The 22639-nt window shown below is 36.0% G+C and overlaps 3 protein-coding genes across 3 annotated transcripts; 1 reads left to right on the top strand and 2 right to left on the bottom strand.

Annotated features, from left to right (window-relative positions):
- Positions 1-674: 674 nt before the first annotated feature.
- On the bottom strand, positions 675-4810 carry HELRODRAFT_107348 (hypothetical protein; the record flags this gene model as incomplete). Its single annotated transcript, XM_009027160.1, has 13 exons — positions 675-896; positions 1218-1416; positions 1568-1674; positions 1833-1969; positions 2123-2244; positions 2478-2750; positions 2865-2968; positions 3238-3317; positions 3443-3571; positions 3835-3916; positions 4009-4086; positions 4275-4457; positions 4639-4810. Coding segments are annotated over 13 exons (1887 nt in total), but the record flags the coding sequence as incomplete, so codon positions are not given.
- A 2143-nt stretch (positions 4811-6953) lies between these two features.
- On the bottom strand, positions 6954-7817 carry HELRODRAFT_67963 (hypothetical protein; the record flags this gene model as incomplete). The annotated part of the gene is made up of 2 exons (XM_009026920.1): positions 6954-7456; positions 7613-7817. 2 exons carry the CDS (start codon positions 7815-7817, stop codon positions 6954-6956), a joined length of 708 nt encoding a protein of 235 aa, XP_009025168.1.
- Positions 7818-11127: 3310 nt separating this feature from the next.
- Positions 11128-14909, top strand: HELRODRAFT_189144 (hypothetical protein). Its single transcript, XM_009027159.1, has 11 exons — positions 11128-11231; positions 11322-11412; positions 11672-11891; positions 12036-12107; positions 12306-12384; positions 12518-12579; positions 12649-12708; positions 12901-12955; positions 13164-13401; positions 13614-14744; positions 14826-14909. Exons 1-9 carry the CDS (start codon positions 11192-11194, stop codon positions 13256-13258), a joined length of 774 nt encoding a protein of 257 aa, XP_009025407.1. The 5' UTR covers positions 11128-11191; the 3' UTR covers positions 13259-13401; positions 13614-14744; positions 14826-14909.
- The last annotated feature ends 7730 nt before the right edge of the window (positions 14910-22639 follow it).

The raw sequence follows: 22639 nt of genomic DNA, 5'->3' as shown, positions 1-22639 counted from the left end.
GGAATCGTAAGCATCTTCATTTTCTAGGGAGCACCTTTCATTGCCCACACCATCTCCACCATTCTTATTGCTGGGGCCATCCTCTTCAACATTAACGTTTTTTTGAGTAACATTTTCAGCAGCTTGATCTCCATTGGAAACAGTTGATTGAGGAATTTCATCATGATGACCCAAGGAAAGTGGCAAAGATGCTGGTGGCGAAATTTTAATTTCATCTGGCAAATCTGTCGTTGAAGTCACCATACTATCATTATTTGCATCCAAAGCCTCGTTCATTTTACCTTCAGAAGGTGTGGAATCATCATTTTCTTTTTCAGTTTCGGCAACACATTTTTCTAACTTGTTACCATCAGAACTCGCATAACTTACTTTGCTTCTTTGTTTCTTCATCAATTTGGTAGAATTCCTAATTACGCCTTTTTCAGTGTAGAGAGCGCTCGTTGGTAGGTTGTTGAAAGAGCTGTTGCTGGCCTGTGAGCTGTTTGCACCGAGACTGCTGTTGAACTTAATTCGAGGCCGACCTCTTTTCCTTTTTGGAGGTATAGAGTCAACACCGTTTGCAGATTTTTTGTCAGAGGAAACTAAAAAACTGTTCAAGATCGATATTTTTTTTTCTACGTCATCTTTTATAACAGGGAAGCCTCTACCGTTGTGGTCGGCATCAGCCACATTGATGTCTCTACTCTTCAATTCTTCCCAATCTTTTGACAGGAGGTACTGCAGTTGAGGGCAGGAAGGTGGGTGGTCATCGCAGACGATTCGACCAGTGGCCAGTACTATGATGTTACCCTCCGTGTGTCTCGAGCAGAACGAATTCGGGCACATACTGCAGAGTTGGGAGGACCACTTGCCACAGTTTTCCTCGTTGCACAGGTGCCAGGGACATATCCATTTTCCTGGAGGCGGATAATTAATGTACGAACATGTTGCTAGTTAATTATGAAATTACCAAAATTATTACTATGATAGATTATGATAGTTTTGCATAAATTATCTAAAAAATATAGTAATCTAAAAGATTACGTTATTTTGGATGTTGTGTCACGAGTATTTGATGGTACTACTACATTTCGAACCATTAAGAAGATATCTCAGACATCAAATTACAACACAATAGGACCACCAAAGACGGAACCTTCCAAACTTAAGCAAGCAACAGGAATATGCAAACAATCAAAAACATAAAACGTACAAAGCGTACAACAGGTTCTACTAACCTCTGGGCAAGTGATTGAGATTGAGGCAATCAAGATGATATGATTTAGTGCAGCCTGTCTTATCACAAAGCACCAGCTCTCCCCCGAGACCGCACCTGAAGCAGAGGTCCTCGTGAACTATCAAGTCCTTTGTAACGTTTCGAGCTCTCCTCTTCTTCTTCTTTGTTATCAATGTCCTCTCTGCCTCCGTGCTGGTCGACTGATTTTAATTTTTATAAAAACTCATTTCATTTTTTAGTGTGTGCGTATGTGTGATAGAGAAATAGAGAGGGAGAGAGAAAAAGAGAGAGAAAAAAAACATTCAATAAACTCAAAATACCAAGAAAATATTTATTAAAAATGCTTGAAACCTTTGGCCTCTCACCAAGGAAACCACTACAGACAGGCATCCCACAGTGGCATATGGTCTTCTTATCACCCAGGCAATCAAAGTTGTAGTTGAATGTTAGCTCCTCACCTGGTTTGTTTAGAAAAAATGAAGATGATGTCAATGATAAGACCGATGAAGATGATAGCGATGAAATGAACGATGAAAAAGATTTGGCAAACGATGAAGATAAAGATACGCATGATAACGAAAATGATACAGATGTAGATGATGGCTGAGGTACTTACCAGCTTCAATGAACCTCATAGCGAACAGTCCAACCCTCACATCTCCGTTAACATTCCACTTTTGAGTTTCACAATTTGGCTGGCAACTGTGGTTCATAAAACGAGAGTTGTTGCCTTTTGGTCCTGCATCTATGATTCTGTGACGTAGTAGTCGGGTTTTATTGCGTCTTGTCCGTTAAATGGTAAGTTAGTTTTTAATTATATTCAATTGTTTAGTCAATCAAACAAACAAGCAAGCAAGCAAGTAGTCAATTGATTGAACAACGAGCAAAATGAATACCGTCAGACACCTGTTCTTATCAAGGGTTAGCATGTAGAAGTTGGTTACGTTGGATTCCTTGGCCCTTCTCAGCCTCTCCTTGCATTCCTCCTCATCTATCAGGTCACCTACATACTCGTGGATGAACTGGCCCTAGGAGAAAGTTACATAGCAGAATGTAAAAGAATTTATTCAAATCATCTTTACTGCTACAACTACTACCATCAGTCCTATCATTAATAAGCAGTATTACAACAGTTATTATTTATAAACGTTGAAAATTAGAACCTCTTAAAATTCAAATAAACATGGATCAACCATCTGATGACTACACAGCACAAAAGAGAAAACAAAAAACAAAAGAAAAAAAAGAGCAATCGGTTAACCTTTTTAATGTCGATCTTGGTTCTCAGCCCCCAGCCCCTGTTATCGGCGGTCCTGAAGTACTCAGTATCCACATCCCACCTGGACTGGATGGCCCGGTTGAGGCACATCTCCCCAGCAGGGCAGACGGCAACATCACACTCGTACATCATCAGCCTGTTTATGCAGTCGGAATCGGGACCGCACGGACTGGGCATCTCTGGACTGCATTGGCACCTAGGGATCTCAGTCAGTGGGACTTTGAAGATTTCCACCTTCCCGATCGGGACGTTGGACTGGTCGTGTTAGCAGAGAATGAATGGAATAATTATTATATGGACAAATTTTCCAAAATATAAACCCTCGAATGAAAATTTCAAAATATAGAACTGAATAGCACCAATGCCTACCTTGACATGCTTGTAAGGGCCTGGCTTCTTATCATACACCTTCAAATCTTTCTTGTTCCTCTCGTCGTAATATATCCGGGCCGCAACGTCTGCCTCATCGAGAGCTGTGTCGGGAAGGAATGAATGAATGAGTGAATGAATGAATGAACAAACATGTGATTTCAATGTGCAAACATATGAATGAGTAATCATAAAAATATTAGCTAACAGCATGAAAAGAAACTAATTTATTTCTAAATGAATGCAAAATCTGAATTTGGACAAAAAAAATCACAAAAAATGACATCATTAACATTGACAGTAACAGCAAAATGATATCACCAACATCAACATCACCAACATCAACATCACCAACTGAAACAACAACAACAACCTTTACTGAAAACTTCAACAAAAGACTTTGAACTCCCTCTCTTAGCTCCCTTCTTATCTCCCTCCTGAAAACTGAAAACTCTGTTAAGAGGATAAAAAAAACTTATTACACACACACACACCACACACACACACAAGTACACACACACAAACACACACACAGCCATAACATACACATACACTACAAAAAACAGCCATCAACCAACCTGCCCTTGTGTGTCCATAAATAATCGTACGACCCAAAAAATCGAACTGGGAAATCCCCGATACCGTGGGCTATGTTCTGGATGTTGGTGGGCACGTTTCGGGGGTGGCATATCTCTCCGGGCCACCATCTATTTATTTTTTGTCATTTTTTTAAATTATTTTATTCTCAATAGTGAATTTTAACTTAAAAAAAATCAAACAATCCTCTATGGTCTAATGCAAACGTTTAATAGTAATTAAAGCCATGAAGATGATGATAAGATGATGAAGTGAACAAAAATAACGGTACTGCGATTAAAATGATGGGAAAATGACCAAAAAGACGATATGGTTACAAAGACAATGATCACAAAATTCATGATATGGATAGGATGGTGTGATGTCACTTTACCTGTATATTCCTGCCTTGCACCAAACAATCTCGCCATAGAGAGGCCTCTTACCATCGAGACACAACTCACAAATCCATTTTTCTGAAAAAAAAAAAGTTTAATGATTGATTGAAATGAATTAGCCCACTATACACCATCATGACCACTAATATCATCATCATCATCATCATTACCTTCTTCAGATGGAGGAGTTTCACAGCATGCTGGATGAAATGAAGCAGGACAGTTCTCACAGCAGACCAAAGAACCACCTAGCAAAAAACAATTTAAAACTTTCAAGCCTTCACATCAATGAATAAAAAAACAGCAATTATCACTCTCTCTCTCTTTCTTTGCTAAATTTAATTCCCATTCTAGAACATCAAACATTCTCTCTCTCTTCTTTCCTCCCTCCTTAATTTAATTTCACCATTCACTCATCCTTCACCGAAAAACCAACCTTCCCCACAAGAGAAGCACCAAGCAACATTAACATGTTCCTGGTGCTTCCTCTTGTTATCTGACATCTGGTGATGGTCCCCACAAATTATCCAGCCATTTGAAAGTATCCTGCTGCCAGCCGCTATGCACAGATCACCAGTGTGGTAGGCATTCGGGCAGACTATGCACTTTAGCATTTTACCTTTGGTGTATATCGTGTGCGCGTGTGTGTGTTGTTGTGGGTGATTCGAGGATCTGATTGGTCGTTGGTGGGTAATTTGAAAATTTGATTGGTAGTCGGTGGGTAAATAAAAGAAATGATTGGTTGTTGGTGGAAAATGTTGTGATTTTGATTTGTAAAGTCATCAAACTTTCAAACAGACCTCTTTCGGCCATGCCCATCTTCTCAGCATCGGCAGCACAAGAGGCACACGTGTGATGCGAACACGTCAGCGACCTCTTCTCACACTTCCCATACTTTAACGTCTTCAGACAGTTAACGTGATAATAAAACGAGCAGTTATTCACATTACACTTCAAAGCCGTCGTCGTCATCAACAACTGTTTGTGGGATTTAGTCGGTGACATTGACCTTTTAGACGACTTTTTCGTCGGTGTAGTGCTTTGGGAATTAGAAGCTAACGTCGCTGTTGATGACGTCATTGAATTGTTGTCATTGTCAGGTGTGTACTCCTTCCTCTTACATATGAAGCACGTGTGCGTGCCTAGCAAAATTCGGCATGTTGAAAGAGTTTAATTATAAATCATGACATCTGACAAACAACTGCAATCACGAATTCAAAATTTTACTTCCCCTACCTAACATTATTTAAAGGTTCATCCCTTAGTTAATACTATAGCACAGATACAGAAACATTAGGCGTAAAACGGCCTAATGTTTATTTATTTTCATCAGCAATATAGCACAGCTGAATATATGTAAAGTCATCTCTAAAAAATATATTTGAGAGAATCAAAATTAAAATTAACAGAAAAATGGGAAAAAAAATTGTGAAATCACTCACCTTCAAGACATTCTGGGCACATAAATCCTCCATCAGTAGCTATTCCATTACCAACAACCACATTACCACTACCAGAATCACCATTGACTGCATCCTCTCTCTTCACCAAATCGTCTCCTACCACTTTCTTATCCTCATTAACAGTCATAACCTGAGTTGAACACCCCCCTGTGGGAAGAACACACTGAGGGTGGTAGGACCCGTGGCAAGGACCCTTGCACCTAACGACCCCGGCTGTTGAGAGGTAACATTTCAGACAGACATCATCCTTTTTACCATTATTGCCATTTTGACAGATTAGTTTCAAGATCTCCAATGACCTCTTTGCCTCTTTTTCAAGTCTTTTTTGATGTTTCGTGGCGCTGGTTTTTGATGAGGACTGTATCAACGGTGAGTGAAGTTAGAGCAGGATCAATATAACGTAAATTTAAAATATCATTAAATTTAAAACCTCATACCATACAATAATGAATGAATTAGTCTACTTAGGGTATGAATAAAAAACAACAGTTAAATCAGAAACCAATATGAGTGAATTTAAGTGGGAAAAACCCATGCAATAAATGTTGAACACATGAACAAAATGATATAATGATTAGAGATACATGCGTATAATCATTTAATGATTACAAACAAGATTGCTTGACGTATCATCAGATGTATTGTCATTGGCATCATCTTTTCCTCCCTCATCATCTTCTTCATCTTCATCATCGTTTCTATACTCTTCATCATTGCCATCCAAATCGTCATTGTTATCGTCGTCGTCATCATCATCCTGGGATTGAGAGAGTGCAATTGAATTTTTCTTCTTTCTTCCTCTTCTTGGCTTTTCACTACTTAACAACTTCGCATCTCTTTCAGATTTTGCATTCAGAACGTCACCATCCTCATTGACAGCTTCACGTTCACCATTGCCATCACCATCGTCATCGTCGTCGTCATCATCAGTTAGACTCTTAAGCTTCCTCTGTAGAAAAAGATGAAACATTCTAATTTCAATAACAGATGATGATGCTTAGTATAAATAATTATCATTATTTAATAATTTTGTCATGAGTAATTCTCAAAGATATCAGCAAGAAACACATAGCATTTGTAAACAGTGTCAACATCCCAAAAAAAACTCACAACAGTCCTTAGCTGATATTTAGTAGCACTCGCCCTCTCTGGAGTTGTCTGGAATTTTGTCGATTTTTTAATTCTTGCAACTTTTGAATTGTTGATGTTATTAGTATTGATGTTTGCATTGCTGCTGTTGTTGCTACAGCCATTATCATTGACTATGTTGTTGGCGTTTTTGTTGATGTCGTTTGATATTTCGCTGGCAGTGTTGTTGTCTTCAACCTCATTCCGATGGAAATTGGGTGTTTTGTAGTTGAGTTTGATTTTCAGTATTCCACCGCTGCTATCCCGTTTTTGCTTTTTCACAGGTCTTTTTTCTTCGAATAGTGTCAGATAAATGAAAAAAATTATTTGATAATTGAAGTAATTAAATGAAAATTTATCAAAATTAAAAAAAATTTCAGTAAAAAAATACATCAATCAATCAATCTTCGTTTTGCGTCCAGAGACCCGGTTTACCGAGGTAGGACATTAAAAAATACATAATTAATAAATAAAAAATACATAATTACAATTAAGAAAAATAAAATGGAATTTTAAAAAGAATACTAGATCAATGAAATGTTAACATAAAAAAAACTAAAATGCAAAATAATACCTTCAGAATTTGACTCATTGGCATCACCATCCCCAGCAACTTCCTCAGCAACATCATCTTCATGTTTCCTCTTCATTGCCACTCCTCCAACCAATGATGTGGATGTAAGTTTACTTTTACTCTTCTTGGGACTATCCTTAGTTTTATTTTTAGACAGTATCTCTTCAACGTACTTGATTCGTTCTTCAACTGGCATCAAAAATACTCTAGCAGCTTCTTCCACGGCCTCATTCCAGGCTTCCAACCTGTGCGGCTTGATTTCAAAACTCTGCAGAGCAATTTTTGTGATTTTTTCCGAGACCGATTTCGCAACCATGCGATTGGCTTGGTCTAATTTTTCTTTGCGATGTTCTTCAAATTTTTCTTTGCCCTCAAATTGGATCATCGATGGCTCCAGGACCCAGCCCCGCTCTGAATTGTTGCCAAAAAAATGAAAATGGTATCCCCTGTTAACTGGAGACAATGTAATTTTTGTTAAGTTACATCAGTCAAGACCTATCATCACAATCACTTTCTATTAAAATTTATAAATAATGAAAGGTGTAGTTTACAATAATGAACTACTAATTTTAAGAATCATGTAAATGGTGACAAATAAAGAGCCCCAACCTCTGATCATTTTAGTGAAGAGCAAGTTGGTGGGATCTTTGTAGATCATGCAGGGCCACCAGGGGTGACCCGTCACTCGGGCCCAAAACATATCACCAATTGACCACTTCACTAACGTTTCAAATGTCTCTTTCAGAGGTTTATGAGTTGGTGTCAAGGAAGGTATTGTAAGAGTATCAAGTGGTAATTTTGATGCAGACTCCATTCTCTGATCAGCCTATATCAATTAAAATAATCCAACTTTAAAAAATATCAAATTTAACTAAATTAAGCTTTTCCCTAAGGCTTGCCTTAATTGTAAGCACAAGTTAGATTTCATTAGAATATAAGATAACATGGATCTTAAAATCTTAATATCTTAACTGTAATTCCCACACAAATATACACACTTAAAATTTTTATATCTTTTTATCAATTTGTAGAATTTTTCATTCCACTTTATTGCTTGACTGATGCAGATTTTTATGGTGGCCTTATAAGCCAATGTGCTTTTGGTTTTCTTAATAAATAAATAGATAGATATGAAACATTATAGAAAAATAATAATAAAGCACACATACATTTGAGTCACTAATTGGATATCCGGGTGAAGGAGCACTTTCATTATCAGAAAAGATGGTATTCCTTACTCGACCCTTCTTCAACTCCAACTGCTTCTTCAAATTTCCTTTTGTTTTTGCTCGTTTGGTCTGGCTGTCATCGTTGAGTTCTTTACTGGAGTTTGATTCCATTGAGATGTTGGCTTCAGTAGAAAATTTTATATCAGATACTAATTCGTTTTTTGGATGATTTGCCGCAATCGGTGCTGCTACATTATCGTTATTCTCACTAATTATTTTATCGTTCAGTAATTTTTCATGATCAGCAAGTGGTTGGACGTCTGTTTGCATATCTATTTTCGACCCATCAGCCGATTTTGAATCTAACGAGCCATCACAATCCATATTCGATCCTTGCTTCATTGCCATGTTGGAAAAACTCTGTTAAGTTTTGCACAAAAATACGAATATTTAATGCAGAATAAATAACAAAAACATAATATAAACCAATTTATTATTTTGTTTAAAAAAATTAGATGATGTTAATAATATGAAATCAATAATATAGCAACGTCAGCCATTTTTTCCTTACCAATCAAGATGAACCTTCCTGACTGAACTGAACTTGCTAGATAAGATGAATTCAATCAAACAAATCAATCAAATAAACAAACTTTTAAACTAACTTTATTTAAAATAACAATCTAAAACGATAACAAATTATTTGATTTATTTAGGCCATTAATTTCATTTTTTGATCAAAAAATAAACCAAAAATTTACATTATAGAAAAAACAACACAAGCACAAACTCACCAAAAACAAGTTATTATTATGGAAAGCCCAACAGCGGGAAGGACTCGGGCTTTCATTGGCTGAAAACCAGGTCACAAACTCATCCATTTGACTGTTGGCCAATCGGGTTCTCGAAATGTATATCACGTCACTTCTCAACAAAAAATGTTTCGTGCAACATAAATAAGACTGATGTGCAACATAAAAATTGATGATTTGGTGTGGTTACAATTAAAATTAATTAAAAATAAATATAAATTCCAGTTATAAAATCATCTAAAATACGTCATAATGAAATTATTGAAATCATAATCTTGATATTTCTTCCCAAAATTGGATAGATAATTTATACAAATGTGATACATTAAAAGTTAAAACTATCATATCAACAAGGTTGTAGTATTTTTTAACATTGTTTCAATAAAATTTAATCTTAATAAAAGTTTTATTTGTAATTTTATTAAATCTTATCACCTTATTGGTAAATATGTCCCCAAAAAATCATTTTCTTTATTTTATACCTCTGAAACGTTCACTCATATATTACACAATTTTCAATTATTACAATTTAATTTTATGTAATTAATAATTAATTCATTATCATTAAAAATAGCAGTAGTTGTCTTCTTTGATAGTCATTATAAGTTAAAAGAATATTGCAAAACGTAGGTCTAGGTGTGTCTTATATCCAGGACTATACTTGTGTTATAACCCATTTAAAAAATTGATACTTATTAAGCTTTTTATTACAACTAAATAACGATAATCCAATAATTTAAAGTATTTGAAACGATCTGTTTGTTATGTTAAAATGCCGATTGTTGCGAATAATGATCATTTAAATTCAAGCCACTACATAAAATCCATTAAATTTTACACTCAAATCTGGTAAACTGATCAAACGTCATGCCCAAAAGCCTCGTCCTATTCAATTCCTTCTCCATCATCTGATATGAATGACCATATTAATATCATTATAATTATTATATAACTACAACAATTATGATATTTTAATAAATATAATTATACATACATGTCGTTTAGTTAATATTATCTGTATGTGTGTTTTAATTTTTAACAATTTCTGACATAACTGACTTCAATTCTTGCATGGCGTTTGTCTCAAATACAGATACATGCATATTTTCCATGTTTAATAGTTTAGTTGTGGTGTCAGTGTGGATGAATGCCATTTATTAATATTTTAATAGATTAATTATATTACAACTAATAAAAAATTGTTAGCTAGGAATCTCTATATCACTTCAACGTACTTCAAGACGCTAAATTCATAAATAATTTCTAATCAGAAATTATCCAGTATAATAACTGAAATAAAACGTTTAGGGATAAATTAATAACTGCATTTTTCTTTTTAAGTAGCTTGTAAACACGACTTATAATTGATGTTTAGATTTAAATTTTTGTATCAAACACTAATGGTATTATTTGGCATGGCAATTTTTCTTTTTTTGTAAAGAGAATTACTTCAAAATACCATCAATCTTTTGGCCTGAACTGCCCCATCACAATTTTTCAATTGATCTTAAGTTTAGTGACATTGACAGATTGTTGTTTTTCAAATTAATAACCACCAAGAGGCAGATAAATACTGATTGTTTGGGATTGTTTACCTGTCTTAATACGCCCGTGCCATCATTTCATCATTAATCTTAAATACTATAGATCAATTCCTACAATGAAATTTGTAGAAAGTGATTAAATTATAATACGAACGTATGTCTCAAATACTTTCACATACTAATCAATATTACATTTAATTTTTAACAAGCCAGATGGGCTAACATGTGCAGCTTTTATTGCTCAAAATTAATTGTAAGCATGAAATGAAGAAAGATTTATTGAAATCGCTTTCTAATAAATAATTAAAACCCGATATTATATCTGGATAACAATCCTAGCAAATGTTTTTATTAATAAAAATGGTTTTATAACATAATATCAAAAAATACTTTAAAAATCGATTAAAACCATAACTTCATACAAGTGAAAACTTTTCTAATGAATGGTAAATTTAGAATCATAATTAGGATGTATTTGTAGTACAAGTATCCTAAGTATATGAGTGCCTGAGTACATGTAGAAAAATTATACATGCATTACGTTACGTCGATTTAAGTTTTGTAAACGTTTATCCAGCTTCCATAACGTTTTCAAAATTAAAAAAAATTGTTTCAAACGTATGAAACAGTTCGCTTTAGTTCAATTTATTTTTTTTTTTGAGAATGGATTCATCAAAACTTGATTTAAAAGATGACATAATTGGTAATACTTGCTTAATTTCTTTCATTGTTTGATAAGTTTTGTCAGTTTGCATTTGAAATTTTTGAATTTTAAAATTTTAAACCCAACCAGAGATACTCAAAGATGCGGACCTCACTAAACTGTCTACGAAAAAAATTAGGATTCAATTAGAGGAGAAATATAAAGTTGATTTGATGGAAAGGTGGGTGGTGCTTGAAAAAGGCTTAATTCTTATTATATTATATTATTTAAAATTTAATAAAAAATTTAATTACAACTTTTATATTAATTTAAAATTTAAATTTTATTATTATTACATTTTTATTTAACTTTTTCATTACTTATCATTTCAATTCGTTTGTTTGCTTGCTAGATTTTTAAACAAATCCCAAATGTTTATTTTGAAGCATTATTTTTGTTTTTTTTAAAACTTACACATTTTTCCAAATGTTTTTTTTCAGAAAATCAGAGATTGACTTTTTAGTTATGGCTGAAATTGAAAACATTGAAAAGTGTAAAAGTACCAAAAACACTAACTCTAAAGCCAAGCCCCAACACAATGGACCGGCTCCAAAGAAGATGAAGAGGGATAAGGTAGAGGAAGAAGAGGATGATGATAATGATGATGATGTAGACGATAAAAGTGAGGACGAAGAGGATGACAAAGACAAAGATAAAAATGTAAATATTTTTTTCATTTTTTTGTTTCATTTCATTTATTTAATTTATTTTTATTTTTAAGTTTGTCATACTAGATAAATAACATGAATTTATTGTTTATTTGTTTAATAATTAATTTCAGTATTATGTTTTCAATATTTTCAGACTGAGGACGATGAAGACATCGCGAGGCAGTTGCAGGAGGAAGAAGAAAATGGTGCCATTAGGAAAACTCGAGTATGTTTAAAAGTGAATTTAAATTATTCATGTAGTTTATTTATTTGTCATTTACTGTTTTGTTTTTTGTTTTTCTCGTTATTATAAATTACAAATAAGTGGATGAATGAGTAGATAGATACTTGATTGAATAAATGGATGAATGAATGAATATATGAATAAATTATTAAATGAAATCTATTTTTACTGACCAATCAGCATGCTCATAAGAAAAAGACACCAGCTAAGTCAGAAAAGAAAGAGAAAAAACAGAGAAAAAAGGGTGCCCCTAGGGAGAGTAAGTACTTTTCATTCATTCATTCATTCATTCATTCATTCATTCATTCATTCATTCATTCATTCATTCTTTCATTCATTCATTCATTCATTCATTCATTCATTCATTCATTCATTCATTCATTCTCTTACAGATCGATTTACTGAAACTTGCAACCTATCGCCGGAGTTGGCAGCCATAATGGGAGAAGATAAGGTAGATAAATTTTTTTTTCATTCATTCATTTTATTCATTCATTAATTTATTCATTTGAATTGTAAACAGTTGAAGAGAAGCGATGTAGTCAAAAGAATGTGGGCTATAGTGAAAGAAAGAAATCTTTTTGTTAGTATGTATGTTTGTTTGTGTGTGTGTGCTTATTTGTATGTGCGTGCGCGTGCGTGTTTATAATGTAGAGGTAGGATGATGTGATGATAGTGATAATTAATTATGATAAATTGATAAAATTTCAGTTTTTAATTTCAAATTAACTTTTAGTTTTCCTAATTAGTTTCTTTAAACATAAACGCATATTAGGATCCAAAGAACAAACAGTGGATGATATGCGACGATCAGATGTACTCTGTCTTTGGTGGGATACTGTTTTTTGTGTGTTGTTTTTTTAAAAGTGAAATTTAATTATTAGCCTAATCTGATCAACTTCTGTAATTAATTAGTTGAATAAATAAACAAAAAAATGATTGAATGAGTAGGTGAACGAATGATTGAATGAGTGAGAGAGTGAATAAAAGGAAGAATTAATGGCATTTTTTTTTTATAAATCTCTATCATCAACTTAGGCAAGAAGAAGGTGAAACTGTTTGGAATGATGAAATATCTAACAAGCCACATCTACAAGAGTGATGAAGTCATTTCCTCCCCCTTGTCGTCGTGATCGTCATCATGTCCACATCATTATTACGTCATCATTATCACTTCATATTCACCATCTTCATCATCATCATCTCGTTATTACTTTTCTTCTTTTTCTTATTATTATTATTTTTAGATTCTTCTTCATCATCGTTGTCATCATCAATATTACTTTAATCACCATAATTGCCTCATCATCGTCATCATCACGTTATTATTATTATTAAAATTATTATCATCATCATCATTGTTATCGGCAACACCATCAAAATAATTTATTAGTATTATTATCATCGTTTGTATCCATATCACTATGATCATCGTTATCATCACCAAACTTATCATCATCATATTCATTAAAGTTGTACTAACCAGCTACTATACTACTGCAACAACAACTACTACTGCTGCTGTTACTACTACTACTACTACTACTATTACTACTACTACTACTACTACTATTACTACTACTACTACTACTACTATTACTACTAATACTACTACTACTACTACTATAGTTACTACTATAACTACTACTACTACTACTACACTGTAATTTTGTACTTTTTAAACATTTATAAACTGAATATTATTATTATTATTTAAAATAATATTATTATTTTTATTATTCCTTTGATGGGCGTTCTAGCATGTTTTATTATTATAGTTTAAATTAATTTTCATTTTAATTTTATAACAAGCAATGACTAACTCGACAAAATGCTCGTGCGTGTGTGTGCGTGTGTGTGCGTGCGTGTGTGTGCGTGCAAGTGAGGTTCCGCTTTCAGTTCAGTTATTGGATTAAGCTTTAGCAAATTTCTGTGTTTAATTTTTATTTGTATATGAAAATATTTAGTTGATAGTTTGAATAAACAAATGAATAATCAATAATTAAATTAATTAATTAGAAAGTTTAAGAGGAATAATAAAAAATAAAAATAATTTGGGTTGTTTTTTATAAATTTAATGAATAAATGAAGAAGAATAGGCTAGGATAAAAAAGTTATTTCCGAAGTCCTAGAGGTAAAAGTTCTAGACACAGATTTAAAAATATCTCTACATATTGGAAGTTTGCAATATTTCACTGTACAGAAAGGTTTAAAATTGTCACAACGAAATTCATTCAAAAATTATTTGTAACAGTAAGCTGTAACGTAGAGCTGCCAATGTTTCGATGCTAAATCAATGTTTTTACATTTACAAAATTGGTTTGAGTGAAGGTTTAAAGTTGAAAAGTAAGCTTAACTTCTGACATTATGTTTCAAAATACGTCTCTACAACAATTTATTACAGTAGAGAGTGAATATTTCCATTATGAGGAAGGAGATGGCAAACATTGAATGGAACGCTGTATTTCTGCTAGCTGAATTATTTGGCGTTTTCCTAGCGGTGGTTGGTGAGGTTGTGGTTAATATCCCGCCTGTGGTTGCAGCAGTTGAAGCTGCAGCAGTAGCTGTTTTGGCGTCTGTAATCGCAACAACGACATCGAGGATGGCAGACAGTGGAGGATTGCCTGTCAGGATATTTATTCAGTGGTCAATATTCTTAAGCGAAGGTTATTCTAAACTTGGAAACGTTTACAAAACGAACCGCTGTCGGTGGCTTCAATCTGAATCATTATCTCTGAGGCCAGGCTGACCGGCTTGACGACACTCAACCAGCCCGTCGTGGGTTCTAATGAAAAGTAGCCTGATTCCAAAGACGGCAGGATGCTCATTGTGACGTCATCGTTGTCGTCATCTTTTGCGATGAACTATTTGATTGTGAGAGATATGCTTTTGGTAGCATGTTTCAACAAATTACGAACGCCACGTTATAATGATAAGCAATAAATTGTATACATAATTCCGATTCAAATGTTCAATATATCAAACTGACTAGCTTTTTTATTGAATATGCAAAAATTCAGCGGATACTTCAAATCTGAATACCTGATAGAACTTAGGAGCCAGCTGACCCACTGTAAGCTTCAACGTTAGCCCAGACTTATCAACAAAAGTCGGTGGGTACTCATTAGCGTTTTGTACATTAACTTTGACGACGGCTGTTGAATTCAGCGCGATGCTTCGTTCTATGTCGTCGAATGCTACGACTGTCAGGTTGTACAAACTTTTCGTCTCGTAATCTAGTGGCTTTGCCAAACTTAACTGGCCTTTTTTGTTGGAGAAAATATATAATTTGGTTTTATAGTATGCTCAACTTCAACATTATTTTGTAAAAAAAATATGTTAAGTAATTGAACAAATTAGAAATAAACCAGAAAGGAGATTGATAGCGAAGAAGTTTTCTTCATTGCCAGCTTGAAAATAATAGTGAGTGGCAGAGCTATCCTGGTCTTTGCATGAGATGTCCACATTCAACGTGCTGCCCACTTCAAGCGTTTCCTTAAATGATGTCTGCCAATTTTAAATTAAAAACAAGTTAGCGAGCGGAAAAAATTAAAAAAACAAAACTTCCAAAAGTCCTGTACTCCGTAAATTTTTTGTTTGAAAACTGGCGGGTAGAGATTGAGATCAGTGATGTGTATCGTCAGATCTTGAGTATTTAGAGATGCGTGCCTACCATCGGAAGCTTGCACAGAAACTTGCAACAACTTAAGAGTCAAATTGTTGCCGAGTGGAGCGATCAGGCGGACCACCCCGCTATCTCTGTTCACTGAGATGAATTGGAAAACATCGGGAAGTGAGAAAACTGTTGTGTATAACAGTTGGGCTGAAAAAAAATTAAATTCATGTTATTTTACAAAGAACGTTAAATATGTTATTAAACTAACAGTTGAGATCGCAATCTTCGGCTTTGAAGGTGTAGAGGAGAAAGTTGACAGGAGTCCTCCTCGATACAGTGATGTTGGCTGACGTGCTGTTGAAACGAGGTATGCAGTCGTTGACGTCGGTGACTGACACTGCAACAGTGGCTGTCGATTCCAGTGGTGGCGCGCCCGAATCAACCGCCTTCAACTCCAGTACGAATGTATCGATTAGCTCTCTATCGAATGATGCCGTGTTAAGAAGTTTCACTCTTTTGCTTTGTAGGTCGGGAACGAGTTTGAAATAATTGCCAGAAACCAAGTTAGGAGGGGAGAGAATTTTAAAAGAGAAGTCTTTTATTTCAGAGTTGATACCGAAATCCAGGTCAGAAACTTGGGCAACGAGTAGTTCTGTATCGATGGAAGCGTTTTCAGGGACCTTAACAACGTAACTTGGTTGAGAAAACATTGGCGGATGATCGTTCACGTCGACAACTCTCACTAAGACATCTACTGAACTCGAGAGCTGGCCGGTTGGCGGGGCCCCATCATCAGCAGCCATCACTTTGAACTTGAAAATTGTGTTTTCGCTTGAAGCGACCATTGGCACCAAGTTCGTAACGACGCCTGTATTGGAATTTAAAGTGAACGGAACGTATTCCGAAGATGGGACAACGGAGTACGTAATTTTTTCGTTGGGATCGTCTCCGTCCCATGCCGACATCTTCCCAACAACTGTTCCAGCTTGTTTTGTTTCACTGACATTGAAAACATATTCTGTGTTGTTGAACGTTGGCTTGAAATTGTTTGCTTTTGAGATTTTCAAAGTGAATTTCGCCGTGGTTGTTAATGGAGGCAGGCCATGGTCAGTGACGTTGATAATGAATTCATGGCTGCCCAGATGACCTGCGAACGATGTTTTCGATGTTATGGTCTGATCAACTTGATTGTACGCCAGCAAATCATGGTTGTCTGGATGCACCAACTGGACGGTCAGCACGGAGTTGTCACCGGCGTCCACATCTTTCACAGCTACATTCTTCAACAGTTCACTTCCAACAGCTGTTATATCTTCGAAACTGAGAGTACCAGGCAGTCCGAGAATTTGAGGAGCGTTGTCGTTGACATCTGTCACGTTCACCGCAACTATTAAGGTTCCTGTCTTTGCAGGGTTTCCAGAATCTGTGGCAATGACGACGATGCTGTACTGGTCTCGCTCTTCTCTGTCTAGTTGTCTCGTGGTGCTGATGACGCCTAGTAATTAAATGAAGAAATAAAAATGTTGTCAGCAACAAATCCCAAACATCTTAAAATACCGTCTTGAGGTCCGATGCTAAATGGTAAATCTGGCTGCGTCTTCAGAGAGTATGTAACTGCATCATGGTCGTCTCCATCAGTGGCCTTGACTGCCAGCAGAACGTGAGGAGAGTTCAAGTTTTCCACGATGCTGACCTTGAGGACATCTGTGCCGAATGATGGCGCCTGCAGGTTGGCTGCCGTTGTGAACAGGCTGTACATGAAGGTTCCTAATGTTTTGTAAATTCGTTTGTAAAAATATAATAAGTAAATGAGAATTGAATTAAGTTATGAAAATTATTTTGATTTTATATTAACGTTATCAGGCATGAACTTTTGACCTGGTGTGGAAACGTGATCAAAAATTTGCAAGTAATTCTTCTTTTTGATCAACTGCAGCCAAACGTTGTGTTCTACGTTCACCTGCCTCCCTGCGTTATTACTAACGGATGTAAATTTTTGGCTGGCATCCAAGGAAGGTGGGAACAACGTCCGCATGTACACCCAGCCAGATGACTCGCATTTTGCTGTTAGCTGAATTTTAAAATTAAAATATACAAAACAAATTTACAAAAAATTAATTAGAAATCGAGTCGACAACTCAACAAACTTTGAGAGGCCTGCCCAACAGCAGTCCGTCACTTGATACGTTGCACATGGAGACGTTCAGTGGATTGGTTGCGTTTGAACTATCGTACACCAAATATGGGAGCAAATCCAGAGTCATCGATGGATCGACGATCAAGAAATCAACCAGGGAGTCAGATTTTGGAAAGTCAATGAGGACGGTGTGAAGGAGTTCGTGGAAGTTCACTTCTTCTAGAAGAGACAGGCGGGAATCTCCTGCCGGACAAAATTTATTTTTCATTTATTGATGATGATAAATATTAATTTGACTAAATTTATTTGCAAATTTTCATGATAAAAGAGTTTACCAAGCGGATTTGTGTTTTGAAAAGTTGCCGAATAATTTGAGAAGGTTCCGGAGAGAGAACAGGTCATTATCCACTGAGCTGACATCGTAGACATTGGAAGGATATCACCAAAGTTGACAGTTAGCGACGGAGACACGTCACCTGCTGCAATCTTGGTGCCCACAATTTTAAAATCTACCAGTAGACCTTTTTCGTTGTCAATAATCTTTGGTTGGGAGGACGTTATTTTGAGGTTTGTGGCAGGTCCGTAGCCCAAATTTGTGATGAGGATGCCCAGTATGAAAGGGACTGCCGGTTCAACGACGTCTGCAAGTGAAGTTTTGGCGGATGAAAATTAAAATGTTAATGTGAGTATCATTTTAGTCCACGAAACTATTATAAAAATAACTTTGAGTGAAGGGATCATCGCTGTAGACGTATTTTTCAAGGAAGTAGTTGACGTGGAGGCGAGGGTCTGGTTTGACGGTGATGGTGTCCGGGAACAAGGGAACTGTCATGCTCTGGTTGCCTGCAGTTATGAACCAAACATTTTTAATTTTTACAACATTTTACGCACTGAAACATCCAATGAAGTTTGAAGTGCAGCATTTACTTTGTAGCACATTATAGCAACAAACAACTTTGAAGCCCAGGTTAACATCATATGAATTAAATGTGTTGCATGTTTGTGCACAAATCTTTAAAATAAATTCCAAATGTGTCAAATAAATGTGTTCGCGAATCATTATATTTCAGTTGCTGAAGTCAAATTTAGATAATGTAACACACAAGCATCTCACGCTATATCATCTAATTCGTTTTGAATTTTTTTTTTAAAGATGGACCAAAACTACTAACCGACAGTGTAGTAGAGAGTGCCTCCGACATTATATTGGACGTCTGAGGTTGGTGCGGCTGACGAGTAAGGAATGATGAGCCACCTCGCTGTACCAGTGTTACTTTTCCTCAACACTCCACTCCCTGTCACGTCCGTCAGGCCTTCAACTGTCGGCTTTCCTGGGGGCAGAAGTAAGGCTCAATTGACATAAGAACGGAAGATAAATGAATTTGTGTATGTTTAAAATTTCTTACCGATGGCGAATTTGAAGAGAGCGTCTGTGGTGTTTGTTGTGCCGTACGTTGTTATCTCGATGACCACCTTGATACCCGTCAGGTCACTCGCCTCCCCATTCTCCAGACGAAGTTCTGCTTCAAATCCAGTCCTCGTCAGAGTCATGCGTTGCAATATTTGGATCCGAACCTTGGCGCACACGCCTTCGTCCGGTGACTTGATTTAAAAAACAAAATTTCAATACATTTTCAAACTTTAATGCGTTATTTAAACTAATAACAAACGTACTGATTCAGCTTGTTGGTAAATGTTGAAGGCATCAAGATACCAGTCGGCAATGCTCTTTTTGCTATCCTGTTAATTTGTTTCACACAAATAAATAGAAATATTTACAAATTTAAGATTTGTTGATACCTTTTTAGCCTTATCTTCATAAACTTTCAACTTTTGTTCACTTTCTTGAACTTTGGCCAACCTGATCATCCCATCAGCCAGGCCCTCCCCTCCTCTGCTCCAGTCTGCAAACGATAAATTGTACCGGAGAACCAACCTTCGAACCATTTCTTGGGTAGCGTTACTGGGCAACGGACTGTTCATTATGCCGTCAAACTCATTCTTAGTGACCAAGGAGCCGCCATCACTTGTTTCTGAGAAAATTGGATCAAACACCTCAGAGAACCACTGCGATGGACGTTCTAAGAGGTAGAACCTTGCATAATTGAAATAAAAAATTAGTTACTGAATTTTAACAATGGCAATTTAGAATAGAATAGAATATTTATTAGGAAGCCAAACATTTGATTTAACTAACCAATCGTCGCCACCCAGATAGGTCCTCGCCAGCACGTAGTACTCGTAAACTGCGATGGCTCGTTCACCCATCATCAATCCCATGTCCTCTTTGCTTAGGACTGCATCCCGTTTTCTTCTGCTCGGGCTCCCACCGGAACCTCCTCCTCCTCCTGCCGAACCTCCGATCCCAAACTGACACTCAAGAAACAATTGAGCACATCTGCCAATTACGTTTGAAAAAATAAAAAATGCTTGTAACAAACTTCTGATTATTTCAACGGAATATTTAATTAACTCAAAATATTAGAAAACTGAAGCTACGAACTCAATGACAGCTTCCAACTTTTCCATACATTTAATCATAGCAGTAACAACTCCTGTTTTGGCCATTTCTCCGAAGACTTTGATGCAGATGGTCACTGACCGGTACGCTGTGAAACAAGTCCATGGGTATTTGAAGACGCATTTACAGTTTATTGGCGAGGTGACAGTCGTTCCTCTCGATAAATCTGTTCAAATTTAATAGAATACTTGTTAATACTGTCTGTAGCGGCTGAAATAGGCAAAATAAATAAAGAATTAATGTTTCTAGATTATTTGATCAATAATCTTTCAGTATTTATAATAACGTTTAAATAGTTCTTTCTAATTAGAAAAATTACCTGAACTACTACCCCAGCCAAAAGCAGGGGCCAGCCAGGGCCTGAACACTCCCCCTCTGATGCCACCACTTGGAACATCGGCGTGACAAACTTTGGAGTTGTCGATCGTCGTCATCAGCTCATTGTAACGTTTCTTGTCGCACACGTACCAGTAGATTGACTCCAACAACATGCTCAGGCATTTGATTCTTGCAATTTCAAGTCATTTTATTTTTAATTTGTACTTTAAAATGCATCAAATTTGTTTCTGTTACATGTGTTTTTTATATAGTTTAAATCTTGCATTTGATTTTTTGATAACCTGCCATTGTGCGGTTGAAGTTTTGTTCAACTTGCTCATTCCCGATGACAATTCATGAATTTGTTAACAGGCTCAATTAAATTAATTAGATAAATAAGTAAATTAATTAATAAATGAAACAATTTAATAAATGCACTGGCGAATGAATGTGGCATAAATATATGGGCGTGATGTTTTAAAAGATCTATTTTTCTTCAACTTAATAACGTTAACTGAAAATAATCGGGCCTACATGTTACTCCTCTTACGAACACTCCTCTTGGCGAGACTGGAGTCCAGGTATTGAAGTTTTTTAACCTCATCTATGTGAACTTCGACAACGGCGTACAACGTTGTGTTCGCCGGGATGTCTCCGAGGTCCGTGTTGCTCTTTTGGGAAAAAAATTATAAAATTTGTAGTTAAAATTTTAAAATAATCAACAATTGGAATTAAGTTTATCAGATTTGGAAATAATAAAAATTTAAATGAAGCCTCGGTGCCATGTTGGAAAGTAATGATAGTTGCGAAATAGAATAGAATATGGTTATACATGATAAAAGAGTGACTAATCAACCATGGATAGAGTAAGGAATGGATGAGCACTGGCAGGAGGCAGTGTGAATTGGAACCCTCTGGCCGCTATCAATCCGTGGTTCGTAATCTTCAGTTGTAAACTCGTCAATATCCCCCTCTCCATGAGGTCCAGGTCGAACTGGGTGGGTTCCATCGTCACCACTGGAATAGGCACGTTTGTCGTGAAGTCGGCTTCCAAAACGATGTCGTATCTATCTTCTATAACTACTGGCTTCACTACCCAACTGTTTGTGAAAAAATATTTGCTGGTTGAATTAGTGTCATAAACAATGAATCCTGATTTTTAACCTGTAAGTCACAGCAGTTCTCTGTAAGAAGACTGACAACAGATTTTGTCCTTGCGTCGCGAATATAACGCGTGAGTCTGCCAGGTGTTTCTCAGCTGACGTCTGCAGCGTGTAATAATCTTCTGGTATGTTCACGAACGTCACAGCGCCTTTAAAATATTATAAGTTGTAATAAAAATTTGCAAAACCTCAGTCGCGGAATTAGATTTGACTAGAGAAAACATAAAAACACTTTCATACCACTGTTGTCGGTGATTTGTTGAAGAGTTAGGCCGGTGTATCTTGAGGTCAACGAAATTTTTGCACCGGCCAGTAGCGGTTTCTCGTTGCTGAAGTACGTGTATTCATCTTCTACCCTTATTGTCAAATTTAAATGATCCGTGGACGCTACTATAAACCTGTATGCATAATTATTGAAAAATATTTTCATGTCCGTATTGTTAATTGCCTGCGTTAATAAAAATGTTTCAAAGATGTCATCACCGAAATCTGAAAGTAGCAGCTGTTTCTGTTGACACGACTGAAGCACTGCCCTGTAAATCACCTATCGATTCATTGGCCGAAGGGTTGAAGGAAAACACCAGAGTGCAAGTCTGACCAGGTTCCAAAATAATTCCTGCCTCTGATGTGCTTGTCAGTGTCGTAGTGTTGCTGCCAAATGAGATGAAGCTTAAAAGAGAGCTACTAGGAAGTTGTGGTTTGACGTTCGTGGCGGCCCTGGCACCCACGTTTGTCAGTTGTATCTGGTAAGTTGTGGAC

The sequence above is a fragment of the Helobdella robusta genome (assembly GCF_000326865.2).
Source record: "Helobdella robusta unplaced genomic scaffold HELROscaffold_5, whole genome shotgun sequence".
Taxonomy (NCBI): domain Eukaryota; kingdom Metazoa; phylum Annelida; class Clitellata; order Rhynchobdellida; family Glossiphoniidae; genus Helobdella; species Helobdella robusta.
The sequence above is the reverse complement of the archived record's forward strand: the minus strand, read 5'-3'. Positions and strand labels throughout refer to the sequence as shown.